The sequence below is a fragment of the Nyctereutes procyonoides genome, unplaced genomic scaffold (assembly GCF_905146905.1).
Source record: "Nyctereutes procyonoides isolate TBG_1078 unplaced genomic scaffold, NYPRO_anot_genome, whole genome shotgun sequence".
Lineage (NCBI taxonomy): Eukaryota > Metazoa > Chordata > Mammalia > Carnivora > Canidae > Nyctereutes > Nyctereutes procyonoides.
Window position 1 is genome coordinate 5,219,895 of NW_026575033.1, and position 13,971 is coordinate 5,233,865.

The 13,971-nt window shown below is 39.5% G+C and overlaps 1 protein-coding gene across 6 annotated transcripts in view; it reads right to left on the reverse strand.

The window, feature by feature from the left end:
* MIPEP (mitochondrial intermediate peptidase) overlaps window positions 1-13,971 on the reverse strand; it is a 186,782-nt gene that overhangs the window by 79,472 nt on the left and 93,339 nt on the right. For all 6 annotated transcript variants that reach the window (XM_055317274.1, XM_055317279.1, XM_055317277.1 and 3 more), the window contains 2 exons: window positions 5,683-5,757; window positions 2,777-2,896 (listed from right to left, as the gene is read on the reverse strand). In XM_055317274.1, the coding sequence (XP_055173249.1) occupies window positions 2,777-2,896; window positions 5,683-5,757 (195 nt within the window). The remainder of the gene's footprint in view (window positions 1-2,776; window positions 2,897-5,682; window positions 5,758-13,971) is intronic.

The window sequence follows — 13,971 nt, forward strand, 5'->3', positions numbered from 1 at the left end:
GGGTTTTCTATTCTGTCTCACTGATCTGTGTCTGTTTTGTGCCAGTACCTTACTGTCTTCATGACTACAGCTTTGTAATATAACTTGAAGTCCAGAATTGTGATACCTCAGGTTTTGCTTTCTTTTTCACAATTGCTTTGGCTATTTGGGGTCTTTTGTGGCTCCCTACAAATTTTAGGATTGTTTTTCTCTAGCTCTGTGAAAAATGCTGGTAGTATTTTGATAGGGATTGCATTAAATCCATAGATTACTTTGGGTAGTACAGACATCTTAACAATATTTGTTCATATTTTAGATTTTTTAGTAGGTACCTCATACTTTTTATTTCCACAGTGGTATCTTTAAAATTGCTTTTGATTTGTTGATGATAAACAGAGATGGCATATAAATTTTTATATATTGTTTATCTAGAGAAATTGCTTACTTCTCATTGATTTCAAGAATTTCCCTATACATACTTTGGATTTTCTCAGCAAACAATCAATCATCTACAAATAATGACAGTTTTGGGACTTCCTTTGTAATGCTTACATCTTTTCTCTTCCTTGTCTTATTGCCCTGATGAATGTTGCACTGTAGAATTCTAATGAGCATCCTCATTTTATGCTTTATTTTTATGGAAATGTTTGTTACAAGCTTAATGATGAACTGAATGAGGAAATGCAGATGTTTCTAAGTAGGAAGAATAGAATATTTATGAAAACCTAAACAAACTCTTTTTTGGGGGTGGGGGAGAAGACAAGTCTGAAAAGAGTCTTTCTTCTCTAAATGCTCTAAATGTAGCTATGTTTCTTATAAAGACCATTTAAAATAATGTACTCAAAGGGCTATGGCTTTTGACAATGAACAAGGGAGATAATCCTAGTGAAGAAATAAATCTTTATATTTTCTCAAAAGGAAGTAGGACAAGGATAATGGGCTTAGTAACATCATCCTTCCTTTTAAATTAAAATAATTTACTGATAGTTGATTCAGATTTTAGTTGCTACTGTTACCTCATCTTTGTATATTTATTTATTGCACAGAAGAATCCTGGATGGTAGGGAAGTTTGAGTTCTCTTCTAAGGAGAAGTAGAGCTACATCATTATACGACTTAAGATAAAGGGGAGGGGTAGCAAGCAGCTTGGCCAAGTTCAAGTTCTACTGCATAGGAAAGCTTCTCAGTCCCTCCTACTATTAGCCTTTCTGGAACTTTATCACTTTCCAGCCATGTTATAATTACATGGAGTTTAAGTACCATCCATTCTTAAAACTAAGCAAAGACTAAAATGAGCACAAAAACACACAAGCATAACAGCACATGAATCATGTAGTGTTCTGTAAACTGGAAAAAGCTATTAAAACTAGGCCATTGTTATTATAATTTATTCTCATTACCACAAATTTTCACTAAAATAGATAATCCAGAGTGCAATAATGCATAGCATAGAACAATAAATTACATATAAAGTCAAAAAATAGGTATGTAGTATGACTAGCATTATATATATGGAGATGATTAAGCTTCTAAGACAACAAAAACTATTGATAAGAAGTATTATGAAGATAAAATACACAGTTATTTTACTTGTCTGGTAAGTGTGAACTATTCCCATGTATGTTTGAGTATTGGGACCTGAAGATCCACTGGACAATTAGCATTTACTGATGAGCCTCTAACCAGAAATACTGCTACCCAATACCATAACATTTATTCAGCATTTTATAGTTTACAGAGCACTCTCTTCCTATCAGACTGGCTAAGCAGGAAGGATCAAGCCAGGCCCTACCAGCAGCCACTACACCACTCAGTCAGGGTAGACTGCCTGAGAACAAAGTGCATCCTAAAAAAGACAGACTCGAGAAATACATTTTGAACAGTATTCTACAAGAACTAACTAGATCCAGTTTACCTGAAACCAGATATACCCTTGCACCTTTCAGTTATGAGACTCAATAAATTCTCTTTTTAGCCTAAGCAGTATGAGTTGGGTTTCTACCAGTTGCACCTGAGAGTCCTGAATCACATAAGGGCTAGATGCATTGCTAACTGCACCAGCCACCACTCTCTCCATCACACCCAGTTTCCCTTCGGGAACCTTGGAGCAATGGAACAGCATGGTTTCATGAATCCTAACACAACCTACATGATCTTAGAGAAGACATGTCATGCATATGAACCTCAATATGAGCCCCACATATGAGAATATCATCTAATTCACAGGGTGGTTTGAGAGTGAAATTTGAGAGTGAAATTCTCTTGGAAAGCAGCTAGATGGAGTGTGGCACTTAGTACTCATTGAGTGGTAACAATATTCCTGCTTTCTGTGCTGATAGGCCATACTAAATGAGATAAGATATGCAAAAATTCTATTATAATCCCTGATACAAATAAGGTACTCAATAAATATCAATTTCTTTTGCAGTGAAAATAATGTGAGGCTGATAATCATATTCATCTTATATTGCTAGCCATTTTTCTCACTATAGGAAAATATAGGAAATCATTTTTCTCACTATAGGAAAATAACAAAGAATTCAGACTAACTCCAATAACCTTTTCCACCCCTTCCTTCCCAGGAATCTAGCGGGAAGTAAACGAACACATATAAATGGATGGTTGGATATACTAAATGAGCTAGGTAATTTCTAGCATTTGCCTCATAGGAAACCTTGACATAAATGTACAGAATTCAAATTCTGCAAGGGGGAAGGTGACCACAACCTACTCACTCTGACAGAGACACTAGCTGGACCATTCAATGGCACACAACAGAATCAAAACGCAAGACTCACAGTATTTGGAACGTATGGTAAGCCATAAAATTTCTCCTGTGTTTCCCTGAGAATGTCTGTGGTTGATGTCCTCAAGGGGTGTTTCCCATGGTAGATTTGATCCAGAGTGGCGTAAAAGACCTAGGTAGATGAAAACATTCACTCAGTTGTGTCAGTCCATCCTTACACCTCAGACATTGTGGGCCAAAGGTGTTAGAAGTGTGTCAAAGTAATAATTATACATAACCCTATTGAAAACATTCACAAAAAGAAGTGTATATGGCTTGGGATGTATTTTGTACCACCTTTAAGACCACGTTAATAATGAAAAGGAAAGCTCTCAATCTTTTCATCATTAAGGATATTTTTAAAAACTGGAACTTATCTATAAGGTATTCAACACCTATAAGGTATTCTTTATGTTGTATTAAATATAAATTTGTGACCATAAAACTGGAATTTGACCCATAGATATCTATAGATATATTTAACATATGTAGGTGGGTCAATGAAAAAATAAAGTCACAACTTGTGACACTCTGGATCTAATAAATCCTGTTTGGTTTCATCATAGAATCCTGCTCTCTCTAAAATGAGAGCAAAGAAATGGCCCAAATCCCAGTTTTGCGAGGAGAAGGGACAGAACATTAAATAGTCGGGGTGAGATGAAGAAAGGAATAGCAATCTTGTGTCTGACGGGGGTACAGATGTTACAAAGAATCTGGTGCAGCTGTTGCCCAGTTAGGGGAGCCAACCCAGCCCCTACACCTGGTGTCGGGAGATACCAAGGAAGCAGCTGCTGTGCTCCCGCAACTCTGCCTTACAGAGGTGACCAAGAGAGAAGGACCACTCACCTCTGAGTAGAGGAAGAGGCCATTAAAATATGATAGAAGAATAAACATTAGTTTGAACATGAAATTTGCTGCTTACAAAGTTCTGAAAACTAGATTTTACATAGCAAATTTAAAGTAAAGACAAAGTGCTTTTTCACTGGACCATGTGGCTTGAATATTAACATTGTTTGGAGTTCACCTGAAGCAAGGAAGTAGAAAACTGCTTTATTTTAAAGAAAAAATTCTGATATGCAATTATGTTTCTGATATGTATCTTTCTGATTTAAAAATGGAATTTGTAGAGAATGTGCAGCTGTTGACTTAAAAGAATTGAGGATTAGTTTGGATAAAAGAAAAAATTCAAATGACCTCTAGCTTTTGGCTTCATCTAGATATAGAATTATGGTTCTAAATTATAAGTCAAGTTTAAACCTTCCCGAGAAAAATATAGACATTTCCTAAATATAGTTTTACTCTAACTGGTAATCTAAACATATAGCTAAATACAGCTCTTTCAATTCTTTATTCTGTAATGAGTAACAATGCATAAAGTAATCAGAGAAGCCAAAATTACTCATCCACATCTTGTCTATATTCTAACAGAATAGGTTATTAGGAATTGAAACTTAAATTCTAACTTTAACAAAGGGGTTTTATTTTTGGGGTTGGTTTTTTTTTTTTTTTTTTTAATTGCCAATCTGTAAACAGACCAGAATTCAAAAGTTTCATTCCTAGAGTTATGCCCTTCAAAGGCATAAACATGGAATGACTTTAATGATAAAAACAGAGAAAAATAAATGAAATGTGCATGTTTCGTGCTTATTTGCTGATAAACCAAACAATTCTAAAGCAATGAGCCTATTTGCCCACCCAGGGAGTCATGCCTGTCTGGGAACAACAACCTTTAGAGCCACAGAAAAACAGAAGCCTATTTTTCAAACAATGCACAAGAGAAAAAAAATTTGCAATTTTAAGAACCCTTTTAGAAACCTGGAACAATTCATTTCCTTTCCACTCTTATTTGTGTGCACTGTACAAGGGGGCTATTATAGAACAGGAAAGCTGGCATGGGGAGCTCTTTGGGCAAGAATTTGCCTCCCTCTCCTTTCTCTTCCTCTCTCTCTCGGAGGGGGTGGTGGTGGTTATTCTTTTGGAGAGTGGAAAGAAAGAAAGGTAGGTTTTTCCATTTTAAAAGAAAATTTTTGCAACAAATATTCAAAAAGAAAGCCACAACTCAGGCTTTTAAAAGGTAGGACTTCCACTATAGATACCATCAAATCAAAAGACTTTTGCTAGGTAAAGCAAATTTTTTTCAAGTAATTCAGAAATACTTTAAAAATTATATTGATATGCACAGATATTAATATAAATCAAATATAAATCCACAGTTTTTTTCTGTAATATACATTTTCTTCAAATATATATTTTAAGATACAACATAAACAGAGTTCATAAAGGCTGAATTTTACAAAACCATAAAGCAATTAAATAATGCCCACACTTTTAAATAGGTAGCTGGATCATTATAAAGTGAATATTGCCTGAGATGAAAGACGGGTATTTAGGCTGTGTTTATAGAATTCTCAAGACCTGATGAAGAGTAAGTATTCCATAAACAGTCTCAGTAATTACAAGTAACTGAAACATCTGGTATCATGTAGACCTGACATACAGATGGTTCGTAAGATTTTTCTAGTCTGTATCTGGAAACCCAGAAAATTGGCTTTGAATATTATCTAAAACTAACAGTCATTACTGTTTAAACTTCACATCAAAACTACACAATTTTAAAAAGATACAAAATGACATAAAATATAACATGATTGTTGAAATGTATGGTTTAGAAGTCATGTGACTTTCCCAAGCTTTGATTTTCCCAACTAAAAATGGGAAATAACCCTATTTAACATCCACTTCACAAGGACAGTGTGAGGACTGAACAAGTCGGTTTTGGTCAAGTTCTTTGAACTAAGATGAAAGAGATCTTAGAAGCATAATTATTATAATAAATGTGCAGCACTGGCAAGAATTTAAAGTTATATATTTATTTTGAATAATTACTCTGAAAACTTCAGAACAAAGGTACATACATACCTGAAGTTGCATATCAGCTGCAGCGCACACCTTTTTGGATTCACAAAGCCGAGACACCATACTTTTGGGCAGTGACTTGAAAAACAAAAGAACATAAGTAAGTTGTTTCATAAGTCACTGCACTGTGTGCTTATGAAGTGGGAAAATTAAAAACGACATCAAACGAAAAAGTAACAGAATTTAATCACGGTGATTGTCAAATTAGGGTTTATACATGAAAAACACAGTTCTTGTAGGGAACTGAGATACTGGCATTGATCTTTAAGAATCTGTTTAAAACCTTAGAAAAAGTGAATGCTTCTCTGTTCCTTTGTTACCAGTGAAAGCCTGTTCAAGTGCTCTGTTGACTTTTTTTTAAAGACTTTATTTCTTTATGAGAGAGAGAGAGAGGATGAGCTTGTGGGTGTCAAGCAGGGAGAGGGGCAGAGGAAGAAGCACGCTCCCTGCTGAGCAGGGAGCCCAATGTGGGACTCGACTGCAGCACCCTGAGATCATGACCTGAGCTGAGGCAGACATTGAATTGACTGAGCCTCCCAGGCACCCCAATGACTTTTAAGTACATATAATAATGGATGATAGGAATAAGGGAGTCAAGTGTCAAGAAATAGATGATAATCCATGGTGTCAGCCAGTATTAAAGCTGAACTGATATCCTAACAAAAAACCATGATAATGAATTGCACATCCTTTTATTTTCCAACCTGAAAGAGCTGCAGAGCTTGGAAACTCAGTATAATGACCCTATCTGGTTTAAGGCTTCCTCTCTGAGACTAATTAGGCCTAATCACATAACATCATATATTCGCTTAGAAATAAACTGAAAACGTAGTCAAGGAAGCACTTTAGTCAACTTACTCTACTTTAAAAATTATTATTGATATTTACTGAAGACAGTTACCACTTTATATAGCTCTATGGATAATCTAAATGAAGCTAAAAGCCCCTCTACAAAGAAATCTATTTAGGTTCCTAATACTACCATTGTGTAAATTAACCAATGAATGGACACAGAGAGCTATCTGCTGGAAGGGGGTTGGGCACTGCCATATTTACATGTGTGTATCTCCTCAGAGTGCCCACCCCACAGCAGACACTCAATAAACATGTCCAGAAGGAATAGATGAACACTAGAATGATCATTTTAAAAAGGCTTATGTGAAAGACTACAGCAGGATGTGATGAAGGCTCAAACAACAAAGTCTATTCTCTTCTTCCTGTTTCGGTATAAGAAAGGGATATGGGACAAAAAGAAAATTTTGAGGAGTTAAGATGTGAATTGAAGGAGGTTGTATAGTATAGTTTCTGGCACAGGTGGAAGGCTTGGAGCTTTCTCACACCAGGGGCGACCACCTTGTATAAAATAAAAATGTCCTCAGACAATACTTTAAAAAGTCAAGATTTAGTCAGGGCATATATGCCAAAAGTCTCTATCAGAATGTTCAATTTCTTTAAACCTTACTTTACATTATACCTTCAGCTAACAGGTATTGTGCTATACTTGGATTTTTTATGCTTCATGAAGCTGTACTAGTTTTGTTTTCATAGAAAAAGAAGTATGTGGAAGGATGGCATTTTCTCATTTTTCCAACAATGAAAAGTACTGTGGACAAGCACTGCATCAGGCATTAGGGACAGAAGCTAGTGAACAGATAGGGTCCTGGCCCCTAAAGCTTCATAGGCTGACACTACCTATGTAAGCACAATATTAAAGAGAGTTAGCAACTATCATGAGTTCTGAGAAGGAAAGGCAGTGCAGGTGGGTATGAGAACCATAACCTAGAAAGGCTTAGCAGAGGAACTGCCATAGGTGTGAAATTTGCAAAGCAAACAGGCATTAAGGAGACAAGGGACCGGCTGCAGGGAGAAAGAAGCACCCCATGTGGAAGAAACCCATGTGTGAAGGGCAGAAAAGAAGAGGGCCCTTGGCAAGTGGTGAAAGAGCCAAGGGCAGGAAAGCAGGGCTCCACCAGGCAGGAGAGGCAGGCGGAGCCAAGCAGGGACACTGGTCTCCACCCTCAGTCTCTGCCTCATGGTAAGCCACTGGGGAGTTTTAAGCAAAGATGTCACAGGTCAAATTTGTGTTTTTGAAAGACTTTTGGCTGCAGTGTAGACACTGGATAAGGGGAAGAAAGGAGTGGCTTAGGAAAAAAACACAGGAGGCTGGAGTTAGTGCACCAGTGACGAACATCAGTAACCCAAGCAACTGCCAGAGACACTGGGCAGAGGCACCACTGGAGAGAGCTGGGGCAAGGCAGTAGGTGAGACGCAGAGACAATGAGTACACAGGACACCACAGTTTCCAGAAGTGTGCCAGAGAGGTCCACAGAGGAAGGGTGGTAGCTGCAGAGGGAAAAAGCAGGGAGGGAAAAGTCTTGAGGCTGGAAAAATGCACACGCGAGCTTAAGAAATGCTGATGGCAATGAACCCTGGGATACAGGCTGGAGATGTAGAGAGGAGAAGAAACAATGAGAGTACAAGGTTCCTGAACGGGCAGGAGAAGAGGCATAGACCAGGGCGAGAGGCGGCTCAGACCTCCGACGTAGGGCTCCCACAGATGGGCAGTCAGGAGGCTGTGAGAAGAGTTGGATTAAGGAGGTGAGAGAAGGTGGTGGAGAGTGGTCCACTGAGAAGCGCAGCATCATCAGCCCCGGGAGAATCCTGGGATCCCAATGTGGCCTGGGTAATGGGCAGATCTGAGGATAGGGCAGATGGGGGAATGGGAGGTGGATGAGGAGGATCATCCAGTCAGCAGGGAGACCTGGGGAGGTAGGAAGGTCCCCTGCCAGGCGGGGAAAGCAAGCATCCCCAGGGCCCATAGCAGGGGTCAGGCATCTTTGAAAGGCCGATGATGACTTCTGCCCTGTAGACAATGATATGGAAATGCCAAGTAATGGATCTCAGAGCCTAACACCTTACCATTCACCATTCGGAAGTAGCTCATTTATTTAGAGGGCAATACCTCAGAGATTCAAACCCACTCAGCAATGGTAAACGTTAAAGGGACAAATTTAATGAAGCTTGATTCTTTCCTTGTCAGGTTTACAATAAAACAAAAGATGTAAAGAAAGAGAGCATGGAAAGACGAGGGCAGCTAGAAAGAGTTCATCAAAAATGATTTGATAAAAGGAAAACACATACTATATAGTTGTATAAAATGTTACTGCTGGGGGAAATGAGTACCATTGCTGGTGAAGGTGACATGGGACCTCTATGTTATTTTTTTGCAACTTCCCATGAATCTGCAATTGTTTCAAAATAAAAGGATAAGTACAAAAAAAAAAAAAAAAAAAAACAAACTCCCAAAATGATGTCATCTGTAAGACCACTTATGCTTTTAGCTTCCAAAGGAAAAAGAAACACAAAGTTTTGGAAAGGGAAACTACTGCCCATTAAGTCAGGAATCAGACATCATTAAAGATTATTATGAAGAGACCTGGGGGGCACCTAGGTGGCTCAGTCAGTTAAGCATTTGCCTTAGGCTCAGGTCATGATCCCAGGGTCCGGGGATAGAGCCCCATATCAGGCACCCTGCTCTTCAAGAAGCCTGTTTCTTCCTCTCCCTCTGCCTGTCACTTCTCCTGCTTGTGTTCTCTCTTTAGCTCTCTCTGCTTGTCAAATAATTTTTAAAATCTTAAAAAAAAAAAAAAAAAAAAAAAGAAAAGAAACCTACAATGTATCAGCATGTGTGGTAAGACAGTTTAAAACTGTCAAGGAGGCATCTGGGAGTATCAGTTAGTGGGTTTTAGCCAAAAGACAGTTCGTTCACTCAACAAATATTTATTCATTGCCCATCATGTGACAGGCAAAGCTGATATATCAGTGAATAAAACTGATAAAACATCCCAGTTCTCAAGGAACTTATATTCTAGGAAACCGTGTCATTATTATTTTTAAATTACTAATGGAGGGAGGAGGGGACACTTTTCATTATTTCAGCTCCTATAGGCTTAAAGAATAAAGTACCAGAGATTTAAAGCACCATCTCCTTTAGGTTGACCAAAATGGTTCAACTGTGCTGTGTACACATGCAATCTCTAAACACTTTAAGTTCATTCGTGAGTTCTTATCTCATGTTTAAATAAGAGCAAATAGGCAACAAACAGTGAATGAAGGTTAGATATGCATATAATTCACATTCGTATGCTTTAAAGGAATGAAATGGTAAAATATGCAAATACATGATCTCAACGTATACTAAAAGCACCAGCAATTATTCATGCATTCACTCAATAAATTCTTAGTATACGGTGCCATTCTAGAAACCACGGGAAGAAGACAACACCATCTCCTACCCTCAAAAGAATTACAATCGGATACCTGCTTCCCACAATGAAGTTTGTGCGGTATGTTGTAGCTGTATGACTTTGGGCTTTTACGTTTATTTTCCATTTATATACATACCCCTCCAAATTCAATACTGCAATTCAGGTATACTGTGGCTTGATGGTAAAAATAACCTTTTGCAAAATTTGTTTTATTAATACTCTAATAGGGGCACCCGGGGGGCACAGTTGGTTGAGTGTCCGACTCTTGATTTCAGCTTAGGCCTTAATCTCAGGGTCATGAGATTGAGCCCCAAGTAGGGCTCTGTGCTCAGCAGAGTCTGCTTGAGTTTCTCTCTCTCTTTCTCTCTCTCTCTCTCTGCCCCTCCCCACCAATGTGTGCTTGCTTGCTCGCTCTTTCTCTGTCAAATAAATCTTTTTTAAAAAATACTCTAAAAGTTCCTCCCCAAAAGGATTAGCAATGATAATAAAAATTCCAGTCAATATTAATTAGCATATAATTAATAGATGATGAAACGAAAGTGGGAAAATAAATGAGGTCAGAATGGAAATTGGGCACAGAGATATACATCTCACACTTTCATTCATCTTCACAGGTGGGCCATAAATTTAGCTCTAGTTAGAGAGAGAAAGTCAGTGAGGTGCCTATTTAAACTGCTATGAGCACAGGTCTAGATCCTTTACCTGGGGTTCCATAATCCAGAAAGGTCTGAAGACTGAAAGTTTTTCACAAACTAGATAAAACACACTTGATGGCAAAATGTGGCCCGAACAAAAGTGAAGTTTTCAAAGTGTTAATTCTACTTTGTAAATATGCAGAAATACGAATTCCTTTGACTACAGGGTACTCTGTCAGAACCCACTAGTTTTTAAAATTCAAAATATACAACAATATACTTTTCTAAAATCCAGAATATACTCAATTCCAAGGTATGCAATCTCAAAGTTGTAGACAGAAAACAATGTACCTTTGTATGACATATATTTCGCCTGAGATATAAAGTGAACTTTCAACTGAAAAGAAAACAGACAAAAAATAAAGCTTTCCATTCAAAGCACTCCATAGACAGTACTGTGTACTTCTTCAAGAGATTTATAGGTGTGTGCCATTAACAATGTGTTAAATAACCAAATAAGTGAGAAACTCTTCCTACATTCTTCATTTTTTATCTATGGAACCCAACTCCATCTGAAGTTACTGGCCTTACATTGGACATTGGCTGACTCCCATGCCCCCACGTTTACTGAGGGGAGGTCCCGCCTTATGATAGAAGGATACAGCAATAAAAGCAAGTCAGGTTTCTCCATGAGATTCTCCTCAAATAAATTACTTGCCTGGACATTCCCAGTTCAAGTAAGCATATTAAAAGTTATGAGTAGTCCTAGCTTTAAAGAACAGAAAACTTAATTTCTACATTCATTTCCTAAAATTATTTGAGCATAAAATGTGCTTTTATACCATAATGCATCTTTACAGAACCAAGTGATTTAATACCTAGGATACTAGTTGGGAAATAATTTGCTAAGGAAATAAGATGTAAACTATAAATACAAGCAAAATTATTACAAAGAAAATTTCTTTAAAAATGTACAAATGCAATTGTACCATTCTCACTAATCTTTAAATTTCTTGCTGATCCTAAATGTCCCCAGTTTCTTCAGAAAGCTTCTTTTCAGCTCTTTCAATCTCATCTTGGCACTCACCTCTCTGGAGGCCAGCAGACTCCCTGGATTTTCTGGAAACTGGCCTCCAGGATGCCCCAGCTACTTCCTCAGCCCCACCAGTTCAAGGCCTTGGTCAGAACGGTCTCCTCTAACACATGTGAGCTGATGAGCTAATGAAGAACACACTAACCTGCTTTCCTTTCTGGCCAGGAAACAAACAGGCCATGTTCCAAAGTAGGCCACACGTCCCTACTTTCCTCACTGAATTAGCACGTCCCAAAGTTCCTCTGACTTCTCCACTGCAAACTACTTGCTGCTCTCTGCCAGGCCACAGACAGAAGACAGGCCAGCCTCACACAATGAGTCCACCCTGAAAATGCCAAATAATCTTAGGCCCAAGTCCCACATTTCTCCCCTGCAAAATTCATTTTCTACAGCAACAAGAGGCAAATTGCCATTTTGTTCTTTTTCAGGTGCGTCTTCGCATCAATACTTATTTCAATACTTATTTCACTTATTTCCATCTCTGTTAAATATAACAGCACATCTAGTTACATCCTTAACAAAGCTTAGCAATCTGCAACCCTACATAGAGACGTGGTTTTCAGAAGCAATCTGTATCCCTCAACAAGGGAAGACTATTTGGAACAAGGTTTGAGAACATGAATGAAGATTTATTTCAATATAATATTTACTGACTAAACTTTACATGTCAGATCATTTATGCCCTAGCCTGAGTTTCTTTTATAAAAACACCTATAGTGATTTTGTCTCATCGAAGGCTGCTGGGTGTGAAGTAACTCTGGTTTGATGCTGGCTCACTCCCATGTTCCCTGAGCAGAGGCTCTGCCTGTGGAAGGGGACAAAGCCATAAAGGCAAGTCAGATTAGTCAGGGAGACCCACTGAGCTCATCTTCGGAAGCATCCCATGGTGTGCAAGGGACCCTACTAAGCAGTCAGGTCACACAACAATGAAGCCTTCCCACCCCTGCTACCACAAACAGGAAAAGGAATGTATGTTGACACTAACAATGCAAGGGAATATGCCCCCAGTACCACAGGAGAGATACAGAGAGAGTAATGGAGGAATTTAAAAGACAGCAATTATTTAGTGTCTGAAAGGCAATTACTTATGCCTCCGTATTATTTGAGTGATAGTATTTCTACTTCAAAGATTCACTCTAGCTATAAAATATAACAAGTCACTGTAATCTTTACCCTCCACTGGTAAATAGGAAAACAGTAGAACTGTTATTTCCACAACTGGGACATAATATGCTAATAATTAACTAGAGTGATTGAATTTATTTTAATAATTCAATATGAGGCAACCCTCTCGAGTCCCTTCCCTCTTTGGCCATTCTGTACTATCACTCAATAAACTTTGCCTCTCCAAGGGGGAAGGGCCGCGCAAGGAGCCGGGCTAAGGCCGGGGCGAGCGTCCCCAGGACAGGAGAGCTCCGTCCCGGAGAAGCAGGAGTTTCACCAATCTTCCCGGGCAGAAAGGCCTCCCAGGGAGTTGGAGCAGAACCCCAGAAGGGCGGGGATGCCCTCAGGCTCCCTGGGACAGTAACAGGGGAACTGCGCCCCGGGGAGAGTGCGCCTAACTCCCTGAAGGGCTGCCTGAAGGGCTGCAGCGCCCGCACAGCTGGACCTGGATGCAGCTCGGAGGGGCTCCGGTGGCGGCTCCACAAAGGGGGCTGTACGGCCGGAGCGCAAATCCAACAGCGCAGGCCCCGGGAGCACTGGGCGCCGGGACACAGCCCAAGATCCGGCCTCCCCCCAGGACAGGCAGAGGCCGGGAAGGCACAGGACAGCAAGGACGCTCCTTCCCCGAGCTGAGCAGATCAGCGGCCCCACCCCGGAGCCTCCAGGCCCTGCAGACAGAGAGCTCCGGAGTTACTGCGGGAGCTGACTCCAGGGCTCCAGAGCTGGCCGCCGCCACTGCAGTTGTTCCTCCTGGGGCCTCACGGGGTAAACAAACCCCACTGAGCCCTGCACCTGGCAGGGGGCAGAGCAACTCCCCCAAGTGCTAACACCTGAAAATCAGCACAACAGGCACCTCCCCCAGAAGACCAGCTAGACGAACAAGTTCCAGGGGAAGTCAAGGAACTTAAAGTATACATAATCAGAAGATACTCCCCCGTGGTTTTTTCTTTCCGTTTTTTTCTTTCTTTTTGATTTCTGTTTGCTTCCCCCACCTTTTTTTTCCTTTCTTTCTTTTTCTTTCTCTTTTTCTTCCTCTTTTTCTTATTTTTTCTTTTTTTCTTCCTTTTTTCTTTTTCTCTTTTCTTTCCTTCTTTCTCTCTCTTTTTCTCCTTTTCCCAACACAACTTGTTTT